Genomic DNA, 26,579 nt, shown 5'->3' on the forward strand with positions numbered 1-26,579 from the left:
GAGAGGATGAGCCTTGAGGAAGGCACTGGGGTGTCACTAAGCATCTTCTGTCAGATCAAAACTTGACCACAGGAAAAGTTGAGAGGGATAAATCCTGGAACAGATGCACAAATGAGCAATAGCTGAGCCATATGAAGTATAATAAAGTGCAGACTTGCAGGCTTTGGAGATGGAAAGGACCTATTAGGTCATCTAAACCCAGCTTTTGCCAATTCAGGATTGGCCCCTAGAGTGATGTGCTGAACTTTATGAAAAAACCCAGGCTGCCAAAAGCTTTGTCAAGCCTGTTACACTTTGCTCCAGGAGAGAAATGAAAAACCCCAAACAAAGACCTAATGAACAGGCTTCAAGTCATGGAGTGCCAGGAAAATGATTGTGTCTCCATCTCTTTACCAAGCCTTGATGAGGAACCAAGTCCAGAGGACTTTCATCCTGTACAACTGCCACAGCTAAAACCAGGCTCACCAGAACTGAAAGCCACAGAGCCAGGCTTTTGGCCTCGGGTTCCTCCAGCAGCTCCACAGAGAATATTCACTGAGGCTCAAGCTACTTGGAGGTGCCAAGTGAAGGCCTGTTCCTTTCACACTGCTGCCTCCATCCAGCCTCTGTTCATCCAGCCAGGAAATGGTATCTGGAGCTGCTTGCTCTGGGAGGCTCCCAGAGCCAGGAGGACACACTGTCTCAGCACCTCCAGCAGGGCTGGAAAGGAGCTGGGGAGGGGGAGTACAGAGTGTGAGGGTGGGGACCAGGAATCCTGGGAAGAAGCACCTGCCACCAACCACCCCTGAGACCACACACATCTTAAGAAACTACCCAGAAACGCAGTCCTGTGTGTTTTCATCATGGGAATGGAGTCCTGCAGGAGACCAGGAATGCCTCTGGCAGTGGAGACAAGGGAGAAGAGATGGCAGCCGAGAAGGATCCATGGAGGACAGTGGGAGACAGCTGTCTGAGGGAAATGGGGTGAAGCTGATGGCCAGGACACTAAAGTGACAGCTAAAAAACATCCACTGGGAGCCACTTCTGTAAGTACCAGGGGCTGTTCACACACTGCACTCACAGCTCATTCCTCTATAAGCACACGCTTCGGGCCCAAGGAGCTGAGATTGCTGGAGAAGTTTCTGAGTGTTCCCCTCTCCCACCAAGGGCAGCAAGAGCAGATGGAACTCAAAAGTGACACTAAAGGCATGGAGGAGCCTGGAGACAGGTGGGAGAACCAGGGCAGCTGAAAAGGATTTCTTTTTCTGAAGGATCCAAGTCATCCAATGTCATGGGAGCAAGGTTTTTATAACCCTAGCAAGCCACAAGTTTGGTTTGTTTTTTTTTAATTTCTCTAGTCTAACATACTCAGAAAGTGAGATTTAAAATTTCTCTTTGTGCAAACAACCCATACTGTGTCTTACACACCATTCACAAACCAGTTCCATGGTTTAACCATGGATGGGGCTTGAGCTGCCATCAAACACCTGCAGAAAGGCCAAGCGTTGGATCACAAGTGATACAACACCACAGAAACGTCCTGGGAGACTACACTCCCTCCACACTGTACAACCTGCTCTCCCATGTGGCACATGGTGGGATTGTTGGGGTGTCCTGTACAGGGCCATGAGATGGACTCGATGATCTCTGTGTGTCCCTTCCAACTCAGGGCATTCTGTGATTTTATGATTTATGATTCTGGATCTGGGATGAATTTGTCAATCTTGCAAACACAGGGAGGGTTTCCTGTGCCACTTTTAGTAAACATCTCTTATAATTTTGTATCCTCATACTGGATTTAGATGGACTGGCAGAGCGAGCAGTTCCCATGTTGTCTAGCCAAGCTCACTTCACTGCACCCCAAACCCCCCAGCTGTGCTCCCAGCAGAGCAGGAAGCAGGGTTACACTCAGGGTTACTCCCTCGGGGTGCACTCACCGTGGTTGGAGTGTCTCACACAGTCCCCCAGCACGGCGCTGAACTCCCTCTGGGCTCCGGGCTCCGGGAAGCAGAAGTAGCTGTGCCGGGCAAAGGGCTGCCACAGGAACACCGGGAACTCCTTGGGGAGCTGCACAAAGGCTGGACTCACCTCCTTCTCACTCGACCCTGCACAAAAACACACCCCATTGCAAAGCTGCCCGTTTCTTGGGCTGGTTGGCTCATCTCTAGACCTTTGCTAGAGGGAAGCATGAGATGGGAAAAAATCAAGTCTGCTTCCCAATCCAAGCATTTGGACATGGAGGGCGGGAGGACACGGCCGGGATGGGCACACTCAGCAGGCACCAAACACCTCGCCACCTTACACCACAGCAACATGGCAGCCTCTTGCTGTGTGTCCAAGGTGGCCAAAAACTACACAGTCGTGGTAAAATTCCAAAGAAATTATTTCACTGGATTGCAGCTGCTGGGGAAACAGTTTTCACGGCCAGTGAGGAAGCCAGTGTGGGCAGCTCTGGTCTCTGCCACAGAAAGACCATATAGGAGCATATGGATTTCCATGTAGGAACAAACTGCATTAAACCATGTTGGAACAGCAGTGCTTCCCTTGGCTCCAGGGTTTCCAAACACACCTGCACTTAAGAACTGTCCCTTTGAGCCCTTGTGGGTGAAGCAAAGAAAGCACCAAGTACCTCCAGTTCCCACCTGCCCTGAGTCTCTGTGAGTCCCTGTGCACAGGAGCTGCTGCACAACACATTTAGGGGTGACCAAACCCCATCCCGGGTCGCTGCTGTGCTTTGAGAGCCCAGACACAGGAGGGTCACCTCAGAGGGTCTTCAGCATCACACAGAAAGGGAAAGGGGGCATAAAAGTCTAACTGAGGCCCTCTTTTTTTGAAGGGAGAGCCATGGGAAGCCCACAAACAGCCTCAGGATGCTCCATGTCGCTCAATCCCAACTGCTACTGAGCTGTGGTGACACCCAGAGGACACCCCCAAGCCCCTCTGACCACCCCATGCCTTGGGAAAGGGTGTAAGGGGGCACCTCCCAACAGTCGTAACTTTAAGTAGGATGAGACAGGACTTAAAAAATAAATCCTTGTCTTCATGGTGCCCTCATCCCTTTCATTACGTGGCATTCCATTGTCCAAATCTGACTCTGCCACATGAGATCTGCTCCCTGAAAGCCTGAATTTTCTCTGTCTTTGTGCAGTGGGGGCAGGCAGGACCACAGCAGTTCCCATCCCAGAAACAACAAACTCAGCAGCAGCAGAGGCAGCAACCTTCCTGCCCTCTCTGTGGGACTCATTATCAGCTGTGAGTCAACACAGGCAGCTGGCATCTAAAAATGGAAACAAATAAACCAGGAATATTAACAAAGCCCGGGAACAATGGTGGTGTGGTTCCTGCCCTGCTTCTGCACAGCTTCCATGGCTTTGTGCCGGGATGATGGGAAGAAAGGGAGCCTGCATTTCTCTGAATGTCAGCTTAGAGCACCTTCTGTGTTCATCCACCCTGGAGCTGTTCTCTGACTTGGGAAAAGGGCTGTGGGCATCTTCTGCTGCCCTGTTTTACTGTGGAGCCTGAAAGCCTTCCCAGAAGAGGGAACAGAATAAGGAACAGAGCCTGGGTTTTGGCAACTCAGGGCTTACCCACAGGATCTGGAAAATGTTTATCAGACAGCAAATTGTAATCTTCTTCTGAAGTCAGCACTTTGCCTCCTGCAGGAACAACGTGATATTTAGGGCTGGCTCCTTTCTGGTAGGCCTGGAAAATCAAGAAAGAGGGAGTATCATGAAACAGAGATTTAAGGAGAGGGAAAACATAAAATACACAACTCATTGACAAAGCCAGGAGTTGTTCTCCATGATCCTTGTGGGTCCCTTCCAACTCAGGATATTCTATGATTTTAATGCATGGGGGTATTCCCAAAAGGGAAAATCTTTTCATCAGGCTGAATTCTGGATATGTTCCCTAGACATGTCAAATCTAAAACACAGTTAAATATAAAAAACACGTTTGAAAATACCCTCTTAGAGCTTCTCTGCCATGAGGAAGAGTCAGGGACAGAAGGGAGGAAAAAGGATGGGATTTTCTCCTGAGCCCTCTTTGTTTGATTTGTCAGCCAGGACTAGTTTGACTGCGGCCAAATGAAAAACTTCCCTGTAGTCAACCTGAGGCCACTACTACTTTTAAGTAGCACAACTGCTACTTAAAATCCAACTGCAGGAACAGAGGGATGCATTACAGTGACACACAGATAAGAAGTGTTCTGGGACAGGCAGAGGAAGGTTCAAAGTGCTGTCAGAACGATTTGCTAGTTCTTGCAAGCATATATTGCCAAGGTTTTACCCTCAGCCATCCCCTTGGCAAGGCTGGAGCCACCGGGACGAGGACAAGGCTTCATCCAGTACTGCTGAAGGAGAGGCAGCAGCAACTCCACCTGGCACCAGTTTATTTGGGAATGGACAAGAACATCCAAGGAAGAAGCACTTACCTCCTTGGTCTCAAAGCAATCCACAGTGTAGTCATTTCTGATAACGACATATCTGTCCTTCCACTTCTTCAGATCCTCCGCGAAATGCAGCAGCTCTGCCTCGTACAAGACCGTCCCCGCTTCCCCTGGGGGCTGCAAAGACACTCTGTGAGCTCTGAGGCTCTCTGGACCCCTGGCCAGCTGGAAGCTTTTATTCCTACATTTCCAGAAGGCCGCTACGAGAGCTCTGGAGCCTTCAAATGCTCTTTGGAGTCACAAACATCCCTCTGATTTGGGCAGATACTACATACACAAGCAAATTCTTGTAGCCTGAGCTGAGGAGGAAGCAGAAGAGCTCTGCCTTCCAAAAATACTGCCAGATTTCTGAGACAGAGATGTGATTCTTTCAGCTGGCGTGCTGAATGCAAGACCTTAGAATCCTGGAATGGTTTGGGTGGAAAGGGACCTAAAAGATCACCTCATTCCAACCCCCTGCAAAATGACCTGTAGTTCACGAACTCCCATTTTCCACTATGTCCTAAAAACATTTCACTGATGCAGCAAAGAGTTTTATTATAAAATAGTAAGTTGTTTCTCATTTCTCTGTAGCACTTTTGCATCTGTGCTCTAGTAACTGATACATATCTTCCTGAAAAACACAGCTCTTCTGTTATCCCACCTCTTCCATCATCCCTCCTCTTACATCTCACCTCAGTGCTTTACCCGACTCGCTTCGAAAGCATTGGAAATTCACGATTGCCCATATGGCCAGAAAATTTAGATTTGTATCTTCTTAACATTGAAGGCTGCATTTTCCTCAAATAAAGAGACTTTTGTCTCTCTTTTTGTCTCTCCTCTAATAAAAACCAGCTTCCCATAGCTCATTCCACAGAGGGAATTATTGCCATCTTCCTCATGGAACCCTGAGCCGTGGATGAAAGGATTAATTATGTTTTCCTCTTCCCTGAATGTGTGATCTGTGTCCCTAGACTTTGCAGAACCTTGCAGTCAGCAGGAAGCAAGTAGTTTTGTCCAAGTGGCCAACTCTGTACCAGGAACTTGTGCCACAGATTTCCTCACACTACAATAAAACAACTAAACAAGACCAAAACAAACATGAATTTTCAAAACTACAACTGGAAACCTGCACCCAAACATAGCTTTTCCACCTCAAACCTAACTGAACCAAATCCAACATCTCCATGTGCAAACTATTGTGTGAACTTGAGCTACAGATAAGAAAACACATTTCTAAAATGCCACAGATACACATTTATTATGTTTTCAACTATCCAATATAAGAAGCCGAAAGAACACTGTGCAGACACAGAACACAGACAATGTGTAGAAACATTTAGATAACTTTAAAAACATGCTTTGGGTTGATTTTTAGAAGCTCTGAGTATCTGTGCCACTCTTACCTCTCCTTGAGGGCACTGAATGCAGGGAAGAACAAGAAAACCCAGTGCAGGCAGTGCCCGACAAACTTCCAGCTCACGTTTTTCACACATTACGACTTCTAAAGGTGCGATTTAAATACCTAATGTGTTAATTATTCCACGCAGCAGAGCCTTCCTACCTTGGTTTTCAGGAAGCAGGACTGGGAATGCCGGTGCTGCTCCAGCTCCTCCTGCACGTGCCTGCAGAAGGCCACGGCGTACTGGCGCCGGTAGTGTGGGCTGAAGTTCTTGATGATGGCCTCTGTTTTTCCTGAAGCAGGAACAGAGATTTAAGTGTATTTCATGCAGGTGGCTTCACAAACTGCAGTGCAGAACCGAAGCACTTATCCCCAGAGACCCAAAATTCTCCTCTTTGGAAAAGAGAAGTTTCGGCGTGACCTGATTGTGGCCTCCTGGTACCTGAAGGGGCCACAAGAAAGGTGGAGAGACACTCTGGGCAAGGGCTTGTAGTGACAGAACAAGGGGGAATGGCTTCCCACTGCCAGAGGGCAGGGTTAGATGGGAGACTGGGAAGAAATTCTTCCCTGTGAGGGTGGGGAGGCCCTGGCACAGGCTGCCCAGAGAAGCTGTGGCTGGATCCCTGGAAGTGTCCAAGGCCAGCTTGGATGGGGCTTGGAGCAACCTGGGCTAGTGGGAGGTGTCCCTGTCCATGGCAGAGGGTGGAACTGGATGAGCTTTAAAGTCCCTTCCCACCCAAACCATTCCATGAAAATCCTGCCCAAGGACTTCTTGCTGCACAGATCAGAAAACTCTCAGAGATGCACTCAGAAAGAACTTGTCCAGAAAAACACTGGGTTTGGGACACTGTTTTCCTTCTAAGAGTGAGCAAAACATATTCCAAATCCATTTCTCCAAGGAAAGCTGCTGTCTGCCTCTCCCTGGGAGATGCTGCCACGGAGCCATGGGGGTTCAAGGGCTGAAAGGGTTTTCAAAGCAAGCCAATAATACTGGCTAATGTTCAGCCATATTAGCCAATTTTATCGCTTAGTGAGATTTTAAAGCTGTCTCAAAGCCCTACAGACGATTCTTCTAGGCTTGGGTGCTGCAGTCTGGTCTTTGTTTTAGTGTAAACAGATACTCAGTCAGGCTGCAATAAACACCAACCTTGTATTGTCTCGCTATAATCAAGATCTCATCAGTAGCAACAGCAGTGAACACACTGACAGTCTCATTTCTGAGAATCTTACAACAGTTTGCAAGTAATTAACTCATTAACCCTCCCAAAGAAATAATGATGCTTTGCAGACAGAGAAGTGAAGCTAAAAGTTAAAGGCATGTGCATATATGGGACTCCAAAGAGTCTGTGGCAATGCAAACACCACCTGGGCTATGATCTAGAGAGCATCCCAAACACCCTGGATACTGGAGAGATCCCTTTCTTCTTGGCATCAAGGAGCATCCTTGCCAAAGGGCTTTTTCTGAGCATACAACAGACAACTGTCATTTCACATCTTGAGCAATTTTGATGCTTTCCAAATTTCATTTTGTTCTGCTCGAGGAAAAAATACCAGGATTCTCTGTATGAGACCAAAAAAAAGGGTAGTTCCCAAACTAAGATTCCATGAGGTCTCTCTACGGACCCCTAAACCAGGAATGGCACTCGGCATTCCTGAAGGGCCAAAAAGGGGAACTGTGACCTCCAGAGTTCTGGAAAAGCTGAACCACCTGCATCCTTTAAGGATATATACTCCCTTACTGACAAACTCCTCCCAGCACTACCACCAGAAGGGATTCACTGGGAGTTTCCATGAGGTTTCTGGATTTTACAGCCTGGGCTGTGGGTCTGCAGCAGCTCCAGTGAGATCAGGGAGAGCTCTTGACAGATTTGCAGTTTCAAGAACAGTTCTTCTAAATTAACCACACAAAACTTCCTGCATTACTACTGGTTTTACTGCCATTTCTCACAAAAACAAGAGCTTTAAATGCCAGTGCGGTTCCCAGAACATTCATGCCTTTTTTCTTCTTAAATCCTTTTAAATATAGTTAAAAAAAGCAGAAAAGCCATGGATCATACCATGGGATTTTATGGGAGAAAGTGCACAGGATGCTATGGTCCAAAACTCATCACATCTGGCTACCAATTTCCATTTTAAACCCCCAAATATGTGTGGCTGAGTCTGCCACGGAAAACGAGTTAGTTTGCTAAGGAGTTCACAGAGATGGGCAATGGCAAGAGATTTTATAAGGTGCTTATTTCAGGTCCAGCTCTGATTTGCTCCTCATGTAGGACATTACCAGAATGGTAATTTCATCCATTCAGAGAGCCACATTTTTTAATTATGCCAGAGATTATTGCCCAGAGAAGCTGTGAATGCCTCATCCCTGAAATGTCCAAGGCCAGGTTGGACAGGGCTGGGAGAAACCTGGGCTAATGGAAGGTGTGCCTGCCCGTGGCAGGGGTGGGACTGGATGGGCTTTGAGGTCCCTTCCAACCCAAACCACTCCATGATTCTATGAATTATTCCATAATTTCCTGGCACGGATGTGCAGGCAGAAGAAAAAGCTACAAAATGGACACGACCTTTCATTCCAGCCACTCCCAGGTAACCAGCTCAGAGGGGTGACCTGGAGCCACCTTCTTCTTAACCATCAATGGGATCGCTGCCTCCCACTAAGCTGGAAGCCCTTTTTGTCCCACTCCTGCCCCATTCCCATCACACACCACGATGGGAGACAGACCCGGTGCCCCCACGAGCCCAACCTGGGCACACAGAGGGGACTGGGGCAGGGCTGGGGGGCAGAGCCTGAGCCCAGCCATCAGTTATGGAACCTATGGAAGTCTGGCACACATTTACTGGCGGGACAGCACCGAGTGACAATCTGGACTCCAAACCTTCAGTTTTAAGACAGATTTTTGGAGACCTCCTGATTACAGGATGTGCTTGGGTATAATAGCAGGATATGGTGCTGCTGGAGCAGAAAATCCCAGCCCTTTAAAAACCAGCCTGCTCTGGGCAGAGGCATAAACTTATTTTCCAAATAAGGACAAAGCTTCCCAAAACCTTTTTTAGAGCATTTTTTCCCTCTGGTCCCAGCCAGCAGTAGGATGTTGTTGGCCCCAGTGGAGTTTCCTGCTCAGGGTTTGCCCCTATTTTCCACCGTGGCTTTTTCTTTTCCAGTTTGTAGTGGCCTCTTAATCTGTTGCAGAGGGCCCTGGGACACTAGACCTCATTTGACTACTGCCTGCATCCTGTAGTAAAAATCTGTAGAGGAAGCGGGACAAAGAACAGAATTCTGGTGTTGGGAAAAAACTTCCAACAATCGCAGGAAATATCTGTAATTTTTGCAAAAGTCTTTCAATGATGGCTAAATGGCCTCAGAAGTGTGAGTCTTCACTGTCAACATTGCTTAGATCAGCTTGAAGGACAATGACTAAAGAGAAAGGAACTCTGCAATTCATAATATATATTTGAGATGCGTGGCACCGATGTCATTTTTATGTGCAGACTATGATCAACCAAAATACGAATCGAGGAGCAAATGTTTCAGGCCTTTTCTTCCAGTCTTTGCACTACTTGTTGCAAAGGACTTCTGCATTAAAAATCTCCTCCCTCTTAAAATTAGAAGAAAAGTTTATTTAAAGAGACTGTGAGTGGCACCACACAAGGACCTGGCAGTGCTTGGCTTGACAGGAATCTCAGCACTACCTGGGGTGGGAAGAGAAGTGGACGGACCCTTGAGCCATTGTTCACCCATGGATCTTTAAACTCTTTTGGTTTACAGAAGATAAAAATACACTATTTGAAAATAAACACGATGGAAACAGTCATGAGTAACAGAAACTCTTCCCATGAAATGATAACATGGCGCAACTAGAGATAAAATACTCCAGGGCAGCTGAAAAATGAGTTCCCCTAATTCTTTTCCAAATTTAGTGTGGCTGGCCTAGTCAGGGCTGTTTATATGGAGCAAGGCCAACCTTCCCACTTGGTTGGTCTGGCAACGGCACAGCCGCAGCCTGTACAACTGGGATGTGAACCCAAGCAGCTAGGATGTTTATCCCAGGAGAATGCAGAGCTTGGGCAGCTCCAGGAGAAGCCTCCATGCAACCCCCTGGTCCTGTGCAGGGCCGGGAGCTGGACTCGGTCATCCCTGTGGTTCCCTTCCAACTCGGGGTACTCTGCCATTCCATGAACCAAAATTGCCAACAGGGAAGACAACAGTGGTGGAGGTGGAAGGATTTCTGTCAAATTAATGTGCTGAGGGTCCATTCCCCCTTTGTTGAGGGTTTAGATCCTGCTCCAGAACAAACCTTGCTGATGCTTCATGATGCATCTCCTGTTCTGCAGCACAAGTTACAATATGTCTTTTGAGACTAAAAACAAATGTCACTGTGCTGAGAAACAAGAAACATCTACCACTTGTCCCTCTGGAAATCAGTAATCCTCCCTCAGATTGGTTTCTTCTTGCTTTCCCACTGCCTTTGACCTTCTCAGCTATGTGACACCTTGCTGGACACTTGTATGGAACTCCCAAGCCATCAGCCCCCCAGCATGGCCTCAAATACACGACTTTTCAGTGTAGGTGTCACTGCTTGGACTGAAATAAACTGGAATATAGCTTTAAAAAGCAAGGGCAGTCTTTGGCAAGTGCTCCCAGGAAATCCTGCTGGTCTTTCCACTGGCTTCCAGCCTGGTGGCACGGCCACGTGCAGCCCGGACAGCTCGCCCTGCCACACTTCACTGCTCTCAACAACACGTTGCCAAGTGGCCAGGACAGAGGCAGGGCAGGAAAATTCAGGGAAAAAGGCCAGAAAACAATAATGTCTTGGCTGGCATGGAGGAGAGAGATTGCTCACCCACACCTGAGCCACTCGGAAGTTAAGGATGGAAAGAAGCGAGGACTTGCCACAAAAGTTATTATTTCACTTAGATATTGGTGTTTGGTAGTAAGATGACCCTTCTAAGAGCAGCAAGATGATCATGTCCCTTCCTCTTCGTAGCATAATTGCTTGCACTCATCACTTTTTGGAAGGGGTTTCAAAAAAACACCATGACTAGAGATACAGATCCCTTTGGAGGGCTGGGGGATATATATTTTTAAACTATTTATGCCCCTTGGAAAACACACTTTGTGCCCCAGGGGACATGAACTGTAAAAAGGTAGATTATTTGCCATATTGAAGCAAATCCTAGACAAAATAAAACATTGTGTGTGCTGAGTGTCAGTACATCCAGCACTTCTAACAAGTGAAGTGGTGAGACAGAACAGGAACAAATCACTTTATCTTTGTTTTCGTCCACCAAGCCACAATCAAAGTTGTCAGAAATCAATGTAAAATGATCAGCTGATCATACCCACATGGTGCTTCACCAGCCAGGATGGAACCCACAACTGGGGACATGCTTTAAGTGATAAACTGTAAACTTTACTGTGTGCCTTGATGTTATACAGCAAATTCAGTACTGACAGCTTAGAAATTACTATCCATCCATCCTTCATTCCACATCCATAATCTGATTCTCATGGCACTTCAAGGCAGCAGCAAAATGAGCTAACAAACTAATTTCAGTGTTCAGCTCACGGGCCAACTTCATCCCAAGTCTGAGTCTAACAGAACCTTTGATGGAGGTAAACATCTGAGACTGCAGATGCTCCCCCTGAGCTCTGGGAAATAATTCCCTTTGGCATATCCTGACAGTGCCCATCACCTCCCAGTGCTCTGGGACACGGAACAGTGCCCCAGGAATTACCAGCAGCTGGTTCCCTCTCTCCTACAGTGGAGTACTTACAATACCACCCAGAAACTGTTTAAAAGTAGAGTGCTCCCAGACTTCACCTCCACGTCCAGGGAGGCAATATAAACCTCTCTCTTTGTTGCTGGAAGCAGAGCTCAGTTTGATCTTTATTTATAAAACAGTATTTCGATTACTCCTGAGTTAGGACTTAATACCTGTTCTGACAAAAAGGGAGGGCAGACCCAAATCCCAGGCTCTGATTTGGCTGGATCACCTCTCCACAGGTTTGTCTGCACTCAGCCAAGCCAAGTTCTCCAGTGGAGCCACCCCTGTTCCCCAGAAAGGAACGTGTGGTTTGCACCTGATAAAATACCCAAACCAATTATTTACTCTCAGCTCGTTTTCTGTTAATGGAGGCTGCTCTTATTAAAAATTTACAATGCTGTAACTACCCAGGCCCAAATCATCAGCTGGCAACACAGCCACTGAGTGACACTGGCACAATTCCTGTCAGTCACCCTAAACAGTGCACAAGAGAGGATAACACCCATCACCCCCATCATCCTCTGACTAAATCTCAGCAATAAGCACTCCTTGGGTGCTCAGTCCATCTTCTCTATAGGAAGAAATCGATGCTGTCTTGTGAAAAAAAACAGATTTTCTCTCGTTTGTCAGCTGAGCCCGTGGGTGTGAAATCTGGGTTCCACCAGAAGCGAAGCCTCTCTCTCACAGCAAACTAAACAAACACATTGGTAAGTTCATGGAAACTTGATCCACAGCAAAGGAGGTGCCAAAAATAACAGGCTCCATTCCAGCCTAGCAGATCTCCCTTGCTACAATTGTACCCGAGTGCTTTGCTCTTCCTCGAGTGCTCTGCTAAATGAGGTTGGACTTTACACTGACACGGACAATTATCCCACAGATTCCATAGGTTTATATACTTGTAACGTTCCTCTCAGGCAAATTCAGGAGCATCCCATGCTTCAGAGGAAGCAGACAGACCTGAGTGAGACAGAGCTCATGCATTCTAAAAAAAAAAAAAAGGTTGTTTTCCCAAGAGTAGCTTGTGATTTAACAATGGAACTCGCTATTTGAAATTAATTCTGATTATTAAAAAATGCAAAACTAAATGCAGAGCACTGATCCTGCGTAAACACAGACTGGCTCTTGGGTCAAACTCGACACTCAGTCCTACAGACAGCTTTCCTTTCCCCTCTTCCTGCCAGACCAGGGTGCACCTGGGTTTGCTATAACCTGGAACTCTTTGGAGGACGTCTCCACTTCAACCATGCTGTTTCCATGCATCCTCTACAAGAAGCGTGTGATTCCCTCTCACTGCTCTACAGGTTGCCAGGGAATTTTATTTCAGATCAGCTGCAGTTGAGATGGAAATGCCCAGGGAAATGGATTTAGTAGCAACCCACAACTGTCAAGCAACAGGCTGGGGTGGCACAGACCTCGTGCCCACCTGAAACGGAGGAGCTGCCTCCAGCAAGTACATCCACTCCTTCGGCACCTGCACTTCATGCCAGCCCTGGGACAGCACATCCCCAGCTGCTTCATCCCTTCTCCCACACGGGTCACCTCTGGTGCAGGGGGAAAAGGATGGACAACCCCTCCAGACGGAGATGGGTCCTGCACGAGCAGCTCCACCAGCACTCAGAGGGGACAGAAACCCCAGGAAGCCACTGGCAGTGTGATGGCCCCCCTAAACAGAGGGGTCTGGAGCAGGGGGCAGGGAAAACAATGGGAAGGAGTGAAACTTTAAGCTCAGAGTGCCTGAATTGTGAGCAGTGAGATCAGACACTCCTCTCTCACACAGCTGCCGCCAGCTCTGCAACCCTCCCGCTGCCCAGGCGTCACTGAGGGGAGAAGGAAGATCTCACCAGTTGCCTTTGCACTTTTGTCAGGCTAAAAAAGTCCTAATAACCATGAATTACATAAAGGCCAAAGCCCGTGGTTAATCAAGCTGAAACAAGCCCAACAAGCCCTTTATTGGTAATGGGGTGAGAAGCAGCAACGCTCTGTCTACAAACAGCTACTCGTGGCCACATCCAGCTAGAACATGGTCTGACAATACCTTCTTTAGGAGCTTCTTTCAGAGCACCACGACAACTAGGGACTTAATAAAACAAATTAATCTAGTTCCTGGGGCTCACAAGGAGCTAATCTGCATTCTGCAGTAAGTAAATTTGGGGATAGTCAATGGTTTTCAAGTTTTGGGGATTTTTTTAACTCCCTGAGCCACTAATGGGGTCACAGACACCAAGCATGTCCTGAGCAGCTTTCTCCAGTCCAGATCTCGGCATCACATTACACGTCACAGTAGGTCACACAAAAATACTTCTTGGGAACATTTAAACAGCTTTCAGAAAACATAAGCCAATGCTGCATCACCCTTTAAATCAGGATGATGTATTCCCTCTCCCCTCCCTTCCAGGTGACAGCAGCCAGTTACTCCACTGCCCAACCATCCCCAAGGCAAACTAACAAAAAAACATTGTCAACTGGAGACACAGATAACAGAAAGAACCATCCTCATGACACTAGTGGAAGGTTTTTCTGAAAAAATATATATATATACACACATTTATACAAACACACACACCCTCAAAAGATTAATGCTGTGCAATGCCTGGTGGGTGCTCATATAGTTCATGAGAGACTTTTACTAATTTCTTTTTTCTTAATTACTTTGCCAAATTTTGCCATACTACATGGCTCTATTACAAGATTACTCAGAGGATTATATGGCATTGGACATAGCTATGAGTACACACACACACAAACACACACACACACATCTTTCCATGCAGTGCCTCATTTATGCTGAGGTTTCCTTACCTTAGCCTTCAATTCCCTTTATTCCCTTTGCATTCTCAGTCCTTTCAGCAGCAGTCTGGTGTAAGTCAGCCCAGATGGACTCCTCAGAGTCCAACGTTTCCCACAAAACATCACTTTTTAAGCACTGTAGCAGAAGGTCATTATCCCATGGTAGGATCTTATTCCCTTTCTCTTCAACAAACACACAAACTCCACAAAATGGAAGGAGGTTACATGTGGGTAACAAAAAGAGAATACAGGTACCATCAGGTCCCCTTTCCTTCCAATTTTTCTGACCAAGTCTTAAGGTGTTTGGTTCTCTTTTGGCTCCCATATGCACTGAAAATGAATAAATATCATGATTTCCAAAGGATTTTCTGTGCAAAGCAAGGGTAAACTCAAGATTCATCTCTGAACTAAGGTGAACAGAGGTCTCAAAGCATGGATGTTTATTTTGATGGTTTTCCAAGACCACAACCATGTCACTCCATTTTATCCCAGAAAATCCTTTCAGCCTCCCAGCTCCCCCTTGGCACTCTGAACCCCGAAACACCAATGGGGAAATACACAGATTTGAACCCAAACAACTGGCACCATTCAGATGTTTGAAGCCCAAGGCCATACCCAGGTGTGCCAGCTGGGGTCATTTTCCAATCTAATCTGTTTTTCTTGGCTTGTGCCAACACCACCTTGCCCTGGTGCTCCGCAGGGCAGCAGCTGTGGAAGGCTGTTTGGAGGGGGACAAAGAGCCAACCCTTTGTAAAAACCAAGAATCAATTTTATTCCTCTTCCCCCTCTTTTAAAAGGGAATATTTATATATATATATGCATATATATATATACACACATATATATGTAATATTAAGCTTCTAAGAAAACTTTGTATTACAGGAAGAGGAATATGTAAAATGCAGCTCACACTCCAAGGAATTTTTTTACCCCACCTCCCAATTTACACTGAGCTTGCACAACAAAAATGGAATCATATTTCCTTCACAGTGCATTTTTATGCACTATTTCAGGCTCTCACCAATTCCATGTTATAATACTGGAATATGACTGCAAGAAAATTTAACTGTTGTCACAGCAAAACCCTGGGGAGACGATGGGAGGACTTGCTTTAAAAAAACTTAGAAGTTTGAGTGAAGCATCATTTCAAAATCTCCTTAACCTCACATATATTTTGTTGTTACAAGGCATCCCATGGTGACACAACGGGATCACCTCCTGATGCCACATGGACTGTGCTGGCCATAAAGATGCCACAGGAGGAATTGTTCAAGGTTGACACAACCTGCAAGACAAAAATGCTCCACAGCACTATGCTGCGGTTAATCTTTCACCAAGACAATTTCTCCCTACTGATAGTCTGCTCTCACATTCAGAAAAAATAAGATTATCTCCTTAAACACATTTGCTAAATCTTTAGAAATGAGTGGATTAAAAAAGGATCGCATTCACACTCTGCAGGAAATCCTGCCAAGCATTAAAGGGTCTATACTAATGCAACTGAAAGTCTCTCCTCTTAGAAACAAACCCTTCTCTACTGCTCCATGGATGATAATGTCTCCCAGAAGAACCACACTGTTCACTGGGGTTTTAATTCTGCAGAAGAGATAGGAGACGGTGCCTCATCCTGTGGGGGAGGTTTCTTCACATGGCTGCTAAAAAGCATCAATTAAGGTAAAGAGCTTACAAGACAAGTGTGTAATTATGACATAAATCTGCTCACCCGATCCTGTGTAAAACAACAAAAAAAAAGTCTGTTTTATTGTGCATATTATGGATGGGGAAGGGAAACTACAGCTCTGTGATGCAACAGGTCAGCTTTGGAACTCAAGGTAGTGGAGGAACACCATGAAGTGGTACCAGCTCATCCACCACCTCCTACTTCAAAGCAGGTTTGGCACGCCTGGGACCTCTCAACGTGGCAGTGGCCACCTGCCAGTGGCCTTCTTTTCCCTCTTTTCTCCCATCCAAAGTTGAGCAAGGCCATAATCAAGATGCCAGTACTTCCAAAGCACTTCTTTTACAGAAGGAAATGAAGTGATTTGAACATTTTTGGAGGGTTAGTTTTTTTTCCCCCAAAGCTAAAAGGACCCGTTAATTAATCATTCCTTACTCGGCAGAGTTTCTGCTTTTGATTCTTCTGGGTTAAAGCTGGTACCTGACTAATAGAAGTATACTTTCTGCTAGCAAATCTAGAATAATTCCAGAAATTTTATCCTGAAAAGGGGTCAAGTAAAAATCCAAACAACCCCTAACTTTGCGCAGCTTCAGCAGTATCAAAGATGAGGGATTATCTTTGCATTCCCCACGTCTGCTCTCCTACAACCCACCAGTGCCAGCAATCCACATCACTAAAGGCACAAGAAACACCCCCAGGTCACAAGGTCATAGGTTAGAGGAATTTAAGGAAAAAGGGAAAAAGAAGAACTGTGCTCAGAAATAATTTGATGTAAATGGTACAGAGGACGAATACAAAGGAAAAGCGTTATCTTACAGTCACCCCTGAGGGTTTCAGGTCTCTTTGTTCCAACAAAATCATTTATTTTCTTTCTCAGGTTTCTGTTTTTAAGCCCTAATTGAGAGGAAGGCCGGACCCCAGTGAGTGTTTGCCTGCAGGCCCAGCCCCGGTGTGCCCTGCTGCCAGGGGAAGGGGTGGCACACAGCTCTGCAGGTGGAGCCTCCCAGTCACCTCCTTCCCTCCGTGGAGCTGGATTCACCAAGCTCCACTCCCAATCCCGCTCTGTGATCCATCCCGAGGGGTGACATCCAGCCACTTGTCACTCTGCCAAGGCCTGCACGTCATCCTCCTTCCGCCTGGACGAGTTTCAGCTCCTCAGTGCTCATGAAAGCACCACTGGGCAGACAATAGGGTTAGTGCTGCTGTTTGTTTGCTCCATTTCTGAGAAGACTTCCCGGGAAGAAGCACCGCTCGGTCATTGTCCCTCTCACTAAACGTGTGTTTGAGGCTCCTCGGTCGCTCGGCTCTTCCGCCTCAACGTTTCAATGCTCCTTCCTCTTTATTAAGAAAAAAAAAAAAAAGAAGATAAGTTGCCTCATTTCCTTACTCCATTTATCTTTCATGTTCGGAAGGGCTTGTGACAACATGACACGACTTGAAAGGAAAAATCCCGAATCAAAACCACCTTCTTCCAGCGCTGTGTTTGTACAGCAGGGCCACGTGAGCTCCTGGGCTCAGAAAAGCAGCTGGGCAGGTTGTTATTAAGAAGAAGAAATTGGTTCCTGAGAATTTCTTTGGAAATGGGTTGGTGAGAGCTCTCCTGCAGGTTCCCAACAACCCTGTGCCTCTCAAGGTCTTCAGCAGGGCCTCAGTGAACAGACACACCAAAACGACTTGATCGTCCACCTTGACTTGTGACAACACATAACCAGGAGATATTTAAGGCTCGGGTTTTGCCCATGGGGGCAATTCTTTAATCAGTGCATTTAACAGTTTGCTTTCATCACTCTTGCCTTTGCATGATTGGTTATGGAGCTCTGGTTTTGTAAGTCTCAGTTCTTCCATCACGGGTCTCTGTAAAGGTCTTCCCCTCAATCCAATTTGAGTTCCTGTTGATGTGGACACTGATATATCCTCTTTCTCTGGAGAATAATATAGTCCTCTGCTTTGTTTGTTCGTATTAAAACTTAAATTCTTCATCTCTCTGGGTTTTGCAAAATGCACCAAGAACAAACCAGCCCTAAGAATGCAACATGCAAGAGCTGACAGGAATAAAACAAAACAGCTTTTGTGTCACAGGAGTTTTATCTGGCAAATTTATGTCTATGGGTTTACATTTTCATTTTGTGAATGCAGAAGTAATCACTAATGATGCAACTTTAAACATATTTAGCTCCTGTCTACTCAGTGGCTCTTAGAGCAGAGGTTAAAGCAGAGTGTATGAGATTTCTGGGTTTTGCTGCAGCCTCTGCAGGGCTGCTCTGCAAAACTTTGCCATGAGCCCATGGACGTGTCCAATATCCACGTCCTGCCCTTAACACAGCAAAGCTCATTTGCAGTCTCATCCAAACCTGAATCCCTCCAAAGGCTGTCTGCATTTCCTCACTACAGCTACATCTTTAGCCATGTTTGCATTCTTTGAGGGTGGCTCAAAGTCAGCCTGTGGCTTTCTGAGAAATAAGAGCAGGGAAAACCACATAAATCCATCCTCTATCTTCACTTGGGCTGATGGACTTCACCAGCCTGCTGAAATGAGGCATGAGCCCAGAATTTCTACAAAATATTTTCCCACCTAACAGCATCCAGTGCAGCTTCAAAATACCCTCAAGAGCTTTCGAATCCACAATAACCTTTCAGAGACTTTTCTACCCGTTATTATTACTCCGAAGGACCTTTGCTATACATACACAGTGCATCTCTTCCGATGAGATGCTACTTAGGCCACGTGCTACTCATGCAATAGCAAAACTTTTTGGTACCCTGGGACACTATTTCTTTGCTATTTACCCTTTCAAGTATCTCTGAGCCAACAGTTTCACCAACAGTTTCACCACAGGTTTTGCATAATCCCAGCAGCTTCACACAAACTGGCAGGCTCTTGGTTAATGAAAAAGCAGAGCAGTGAAAAGGATGACAGAACCAGAACAGGCCAGCAATTCTGAAAATTGTACTCACAAATCCCACCAGTAGAATTCATGGGTTGTTTTTAATGTTCAGTGAAAAACCTTGGAGATACAGTGTTGAAAAAGAGCATCTTATGGTCTCTGCTCTACTCTGAGCTCTATTAGTAGAGATGGACCAAGCCTACAAAACCAAATCAGCCAAGTTGAACCTTCTGGCTCCAAAAGTTTGGGTCTAAATGGAGTCACAGCTTTTTCTTTGCAAGTCTCAGAAATTCCGAGGCCAGGACAACAAAACCCAGGCCTCACCTTTAACCCCTGCCTTCCAGTTCTGCTTGCAGGCACATCCTCTGAGGGACCAAGAGCCACAAACCCCACAGTCCAGGAGATGACCGTCTCCTTACAACCTCTTCAGAACCAGTAATGAGGGTTATGTCCTTGTGTTGTAGTTATTTCCCTTTCAGAAGTGCCTCTGGCACTGAGAGGACAGCACACACTGAAGATTCCAAGGCACTTCTGAAAATTACGTTTGCTGCCACCGGTGAGAGGCAACTGCTCGTGTCTGCAGAACTGCTGGAGGCCAACCCCCAGTGCCAGGTGGGTGCTCAGCACCTCTGAAGCCAAGCTGAAAGTCTGAATGCTAACAGAAATTCTAACCATTACCAGTTTTGTGTGAATGTATTAAAAATATCTGCTTGGTGTGCTTCAGAAGAACCTGCTGCGAGGAAAACATGGAAGCATCAGATCTTATCTCATTCAAGAATGACAAGTACAGAGCAATGGGAAGAAAGTCAGAGGAGGCAGTGCAGCCCTGGCTTCCAGATTGAGCAGATACCCTGACATGCTTTTTAAACTCTTGATTTCCGAGGGTTCCTCTAATTTGTAAAATACTGTATCTCAAAACTGAAAGAAAACACAGAATTACAGTCAAGAAACAGATAAGATACAGAAGTAAAGCTGCTTCACTAGCCAGCAAACGTGGTGTGCTGTTTAAAGAAAGTTATTTAAATAAAAATAAACGTCTCTTAAATGCATTAGACCAAGTTTTCTTGCAAATCTGCTCTGGAAAACCCCTTTTTTACACATACGCTCTTTGCTTGTCTACTGTATATAAATTGCATATCTTCTGATTAACATATTGTTCAGTCTGGAATAATTACACATCAGAGAGATGCCTAATAAGCCTATCTTTAAACTCTGCAGAACTAAAAAAAGATCCCAAGCGTGTTTTATGAATATAGAATGGCATCAGCTGACAGTACAGTCCATATTATTGTGGTTGCAACCCAGAACCACGTGAATGAACGTTATGGCTTTGTCTTTGCATTATTCAAGACAATGGGACTTCTGAAGGAAAGCAAGAGCGTGTTCCAGAATTGTGAGACTTCACCATGAGGATAAAAGAAAAAGAGCCACACAGTATGGTAAAGAAAATGCAGAATACAGGCAAAACTGCATTTTATCAGCAGTGTGCACTTCACTGGAAGACTCCATAAGGTTTTCAGAATCAAACAGCTGCTTTGAGAAGCAACAATGAATAGAAACACTTGGATTTACAACTAGAATTGACAAAGAAATATTTTCAGTTACCATAGCCATATTGTTTTAGACTTACATCAGACAAAAGCTATTCCAACAGGAAAACCTGTCTTAGCCAACAGCTGGAAAACTAATAGCCTGATTCTGGAAGGAAAGGGGACTTATTACTTTTTACAGATGTCTCCATTCTCATCATCCAAAAAGAAGTTAAAACTATGAATAGGGAGATGGGCCCCATCTGAAATACAGCTTTCACATCCTCCCAAGGCTGTGCACACTCACAGCCCTGGCACCGGTTCAGCCTGCACATAACGGCCGCAGAAACCCCACGCTCTGTGCACCAGCCCCAAATCAGCTGCATTCTGGGTCAGCCTCTTAGAAACCCACTCATCCCTTCCAACAGCAGAACTCCAGACCCTGAGCCATCAGAGAGGCTGGGTTTTATTTCAAAATGCTCTTTTGCAGGTGGTAACAATAAAGCCCAGGCGGTGCTCACCTGCACCGTTCGGCCCCGACGCCCAGCAAGAGCCCGGTTCAGGAGCACCCCCTAAGTGTGAAGTCAGTTTATGGTCACAAAAGTAACACCTGCCAAGGCCAAGTGTTACAGGAAAGAGCACAGCAACCTTTCAGTTGACCACACTTCCTGCTGCCGGGGTATTTAAGGCACGCGAAGGAAAAGCCATGTGGCAAGATGAGCAACCACCAAACCACAAGCTCTTGCTCCAGATTACCATGGAGGGTTTTCTGCTCCTACCAACACGCTGGGTTTGGATGTTTGTTTACCTTGGTAACCCCCTTGTCTCTTGGTGTGGTATCAGCTTTAGTCACCCCCTTTCTGGTACAACATGTGCTGAGCAGCTTCATGTTTCTTCCAAACTTGAGGGAAGTTGGTGATAAACTGAGATGGGGGCCTTCCTCCTTCAATCACTTTGAACTCTGCTTCTTCCCCCAACAAACCCCAATGCTGCTTCAGTTTAGGATTGGTCACCACGACTTGGCCACAGCTCCCAAGGGATTACTGGGAACACATCAAGCCCTCAGTGCCCAACCTCCAAAGTCTTCTACAGAAGCTTCTTTTGTCACAGATTTCGGGAGCGTTTCACACCAGACGGAGCCTTGGGTTTGTTCTGGGCACTCTCCCTCCCCACAGCTTACCTTTGGTTTGGCAGGACATCACAGAACCATCGACTCATAACAGTTGGAAAAGGTCTCCAAAATCATTGAGCCCACCCTGTGCCTGATGCCCACCTTGTCCCCCAGCCCAAAGCACTAAGTGCCACATCCTTGGACACCTCCAGGGATGGGGATTCCAAACCTCCCTGGGCAGCCCCTGCCAAGGTCTGACCACCCTTTCTTTCCCTGATGTCCAACCTGACCCTCCCCTGGTGCAGCTCAAGGCCATTTCCTCCTGTGCTGTCGAAAGGACAGCTTTGTTCAAGTGCAAGTGTCCAAGGCCAGGCTGGACAGGGCTTGGAGTACTCTGGGATAGTGGGAGGTGTCCCTGCCCATGGCAGGGGGTGGCACTGGATGAGCTGTAAGGTCCCGTCCCACCCACGCTGTTCTATGACTGATCTTTTCTCTTCCAAAAGCACCACAACCCCCCCCATCAGCTTAGATCAGCTGACAATCTGGAAGATGATGGGGCTCCTCCTCGCAGACACATCAAATGCAACCCTGACACCCAGACACCCCCTCCAGCCAGGCTCACAAACCATCACTAACCCCAAACACCCCTGGCTTCAGTAGCTTTGCTGCTGCTTCCCGGGCTCAGAGCAAAGACTGATGGAGCACAAGCACCTGTGGTTAAAACTACTTTTTTTTTTTACAATCACACCTAAAAAAATCATCTTCTACTCAACTTCTTCTCAAAGTTTCTGGCACAGTGAGCTGGAAATAGTACAGACTTGATTTATATTTAAAAGCAGGTAAATACCACTCCAAGGAACCAGATCCAGTCTCTGTGTCTGCTCCAAAATGTGAAGCTGGGTAAAATGTGTGTCACTCACGGCAGAAGCTCCCAGATGGCTCCTGCCACCTTCTTTTCCAACGTACAGAAGTGCTGAGTGCCTGCAGACACAACTGAGCACAGCCAGAGCCCCCTGGAAAGTTGGGGAGAGCACTAAAACAGCCAGTTCCCTGAAAAATTAAGCACTAGGTTTGTCAAGCCACAGATTAACAGCCATAAGTCCTCATGCATGAAAGCAAACACCAGCACCTCTCCCAGTGTCTCAGCAGGAAGATCAGCTGAGTGGTGCCTGCACGGCGCTTTGTAGCTTGGCAGGTGCACAGGAAATCTCAGAAGGAAAGAAAAAAAAACAAACAACAAATCTGGGGCTTCCTACTCAATGAAGCCAACAGAAAATATACCTAAGAGCTGCCTTTCCAGCCTCGTGGAGACACCAGCGATGAGTTCAGGGCTCCAGATCCATGAACCTTCTCAGCTCACACATAAACTTACAGAGTACAAAGTTGTGTTTGCTTGGTGAACAGCAGCTGGTAGCTGTGGGCTTTGCAGCTATTTTCTAGCCTGCACGGAGGGCAAACATGGACACAACAAGGTTTAGTTCAGCAGGTGAACATGGCATTTAGAAACCATTCCCGCTCGCCTCCAGTTTCCCTTATTCCAACTCCATGGCCCCCAACCCCTTCCCTGCTCTTGCAGGATACGCCTGAGCTGCTCAACAGATCATCCAAAGAGAGGAAAAACATGTTTTCTTTAGCTTAATTCACAAAAAAAAAAAAAAAAAAAAAGAAGAAAAAGAAAAAGAGCTCATCCATTTTAGCTGCAGTTTTCTCAAAACAGCAACTTGAGGCAGACACTCAGCATGGAAACTTCAGTCTGGACAGCTGAAGGCTGGCAAAGCCTCATCTGCAAATGCAAACAGTGGAAAGTGTCTGGCAGACTAAATTATAGTGATATTGCTTTACAGAATAACCCTAAAGAGCAAAAAAACCTTTTTTCCTTTCTTTTGCACAGACCTTGCCATTAAATCTTTGCCTGGGGATGATGGAAGCTTGCCTTTCCTCTGCTTTTGTGACCACTACAATATGTGGACTATCAAGGGAAAATACAGAAGGGTTCTCTGTATCATGTCCTATAAAAGCAAGCTGGTCTTTAGGCAACGCTCACCCAAGGTGTTTAACATCCCCAACGCTGCTTCAAGAATCAGGTCCTCAGTTACCAACATCAAGACAGAGCCCTGCAGAGAATCCTGGCACAAACAGCCACTGGGGTTTCATGCAGAGGAAGGAAACATCATGTGAAGCTTTAAAAACCCCTTCCTGAGACAAGAGATGAGAGGGGCTGAAGGAGAGGGGTAAGATGGATGCCAAGGGGTGGGATGGTGGTGGCATCTTTTGTAAGTCTGAAGCAACAATACCTGTATATCTCTGAAAAGAGCAAGGCGGCAGGATTCCACATATGGCCCATGAGGATGATTTTTTTAGCTGGAATCCCAAGCACACAGAACTGAAAACCAGTAGTAAATCCAGGGAGGCATTACTCCAGAGACTGGGCCATCCCAGGAAGTGAGCAGGCATCTGGTGTGCACGGACAGAGACAGCTTTTGAGCCCCTCAGAACCTGCAGCTCCCCTCACCTGGAACATAAACCTTCAGGGGAAATCCCAGATGTTTTTATAATATAAAGAAGCTGTAGGCACTTTTTTTCTAAGGTTGGATGTGAAAGCATTTAGTGACAGGCTGAGAGAGCTGGGATTGTTCAGCCTGGAGAAGAAAAGGCTTCAGGGAAGCAGCCTTTCACTATGTTAAGGGAGCCTATAAAAAGGCAGGAGAGGGCAGATAGTGACAGGACAAGGGACATCAGTTTTGAACTGACAGAGGGCAGAGTTAGATCCCATGTTAGGAAGAAATTCTTTACTCAGTCAGTAGTGAAGCAGTAATGAAGGTTTCCCAGAGAGGCTGTGACTGCCCCATCCCTGGAAGTGTCCAAGGTCAGGAGCAACCCGGGCTAGTGGAAGGAGTCCCTGCCCATGGCCAGGGGTGGCACTGGATGGGTTTTAAGGTCCCTTCCAACCCCAAATGCTCTGTGATTCTATGACTCTGTGATCACGAGTGCTTGAAGGACCAGCTGGCCCCTGGCACGTCCCTCATTCATTAAGTGTTCCTGGCTGGGACCCATTGGCACAGCTGGAGCTGCTGCAGAGCTTTGGCACACGCTGCTTCTCCTGGGCCTGCCACAACCTGGTCCCGTGCCTTTGTTTCTCTGGACCTCTGCTTTATCCTTGCACGTTTTTCCTGCTTAAACAGTAAACAACCAAGCACAAGGATTGCTTTACCCTGTTTGTACCATGAACAGCCTTTGTGAGGACCAACACGTCCACCAGACAACAACCAATGTGAAATTCAGGCCTAAATGACCTTTTCTGTGCGTTGCCTATTGGAAGCACAAAGGACCCGGAAAAACAGCAGCATTTTTGGGAGCTATGAATGGATTGTCTTACACCAACACCAGTGATCTCCTTACAAGTCCACTATGATTTGAAAAGGCTTCACCAGTGCAGATGGTGTCAGTGGAGAGCCCACGAACAGCCCAGGCGCTGGCGTGGGTGGCTTTTCTCGGAAGAAACCGGTAACGGGGGGGAGGCACCACGTTCACTGTGCCAGCCCAAGAAAAAACAACCTGAAGATCAGCTGACACGTTCACTTTGCACAAATCCTAAAAGCAGAATTTATTGTGCAGGACAGACCGTGGCTTGCTGCCGGGAACACACGGGAAGCAGGGAGCAAGCCAGAAACGTGCTGCTGTTCTGCAGGGAGCAGCGGGATGGTTGCACCGTCACTGCAGCCGGCCCAGCCTCGGGCACTGCAGTGCCAGGCGTGCTTTGAGGAACCCCAAAGGAGCACATGCTGCTCTCACCTACGGGGCTGGCACAGCACCCTCTGAGATGCCAGAGCACGACCACACACCTGCAGCACACACGTACCAACCGCCACAGCTGACGTGGTGCCTCCCCTCATCCACATCCCAAAAAACTGACGGGGACACACTTGGCTGGTCGGGCCCTGAACAGGGACTGCACAGAAACACTGAACATGTCACCCACAACATGGGTGTCACCCTCTGCAGCACCTGCCCACTCCTCAGGAACCACACTGCTCAGGGCACAGCAGCACAGGATAGAATCGACCTCACCACCATCAGCATCAAAAGGTTATTTTTAATCACTGCTTCTGCACTAGAAAATTTATTTGCAAAATAATTACACTATTCCTGATTTCATTTATTTCCTAGAGGAATTTCAACATACAAAAACAATCTACATGTTTTTGAAAACTATACTGCTTTTAACTTCTTGCTCATCTAACCAGAACAACCCAAGAGTCAGCATCGCTTTTGTTTTCTACTTCCTGCTACTTAGCTTTAAAAAAAAAATGCAATAAAAAATATTCAATAACTAAATAACAGTAACACTGAGATGACCTAAATATTTAGGCTTAAAGCTTCAGTACTTCCCAAAGCGTAAGAGCAACTGCTCGTGTCGGACCTGTTAACTCCTCACAGATGCATGAAGATTAAAGGCTTATTATTTCAAGAATTAACACTTAATTAAATACCTAGAGAAATTAATTCACCAAAATCTTAGCCTACACATACCAAGATAAGCGTCAGTACAGAATCACCAGCAAACTTTTTTTATGTGTAAGACTAATAAAAAGATACAGGATAAAGTTTTTAGGAGACCCAAGCAGGCAAACCCTTTTTTCACACAAGTTTGAGCCATTTGCATGAGCTTTAATCTTGCTTTGATCTAAGAGTTGGCCTCGTTTCATTACTGTCCTTTAACCACAAAAGACAGGAAAATGCCTGCATGCATGTTCCAAAACTCGAAACACTTTGAATTGTTCTGTGAGTGTGAAGAGAAGAGCTTGTTTATTCCATGCAAAGGGAAAAGCTCTACTTTAAAAGCCTGTTCCTTAAGGACACCATCCTTCCCCACCTAGACACTGGCTTTGCAGCTGCCACTGCCCAAAGGTACCACCACCAAAGCTGCTTTCATCACCTCAGTGCTTGCTTCTTCTCCCCTTAATATCCATAAAATCTCTATCAGATGCAAAGATTGTCTTATAATTAGTGGCCAAG

The 26,579-nt window shown here is 46.4% G+C and overlaps 1 protein-coding gene across 1 annotated transcript in view; it reads right to left on the bottom strand.

The window, feature by feature from the left end:
- The window catches only part of NIBAN1 (niban apoptosis regulator 1), a 58,553-nt gene that overhangs the window by 24,777 nt on the left and 7,197 nt on the right, over positions 1-26,579 (bottom strand). The window contains exons 2-5 of the mRNA XM_051793869.1: positions 5,970-6,100; positions 4,412-4,543; positions 3,567-3,681; positions 1,917-2,084 (exon numbers count right to left, since the gene is read on the bottom strand). Coding sequence (XP_051649829.1) covers positions 1,917-2,084; positions 3,567-3,681; positions 4,412-4,543; positions 5,970-6,100 — 546 coding nt within the window. The remainder of the gene's footprint in view (positions 1-1,916; positions 2,085-3,566; positions 3,682-4,411; positions 4,544-5,969; positions 6,101-26,579) is intronic.

The sequence above is a fragment of the Manacus candei genome, unplaced genomic scaffold (genome assembly GCF_025592945.1).
Source record: "Manacus candei isolate 608988 ecotype Guabito, Panama unplaced genomic scaffold, ASM2559294v1 h1tg000005l, whole genome shotgun sequence".
NCBI lineage: Eukaryota > Metazoa > Chordata > Aves > Passeriformes > Pipridae > Manacus > Manacus candei.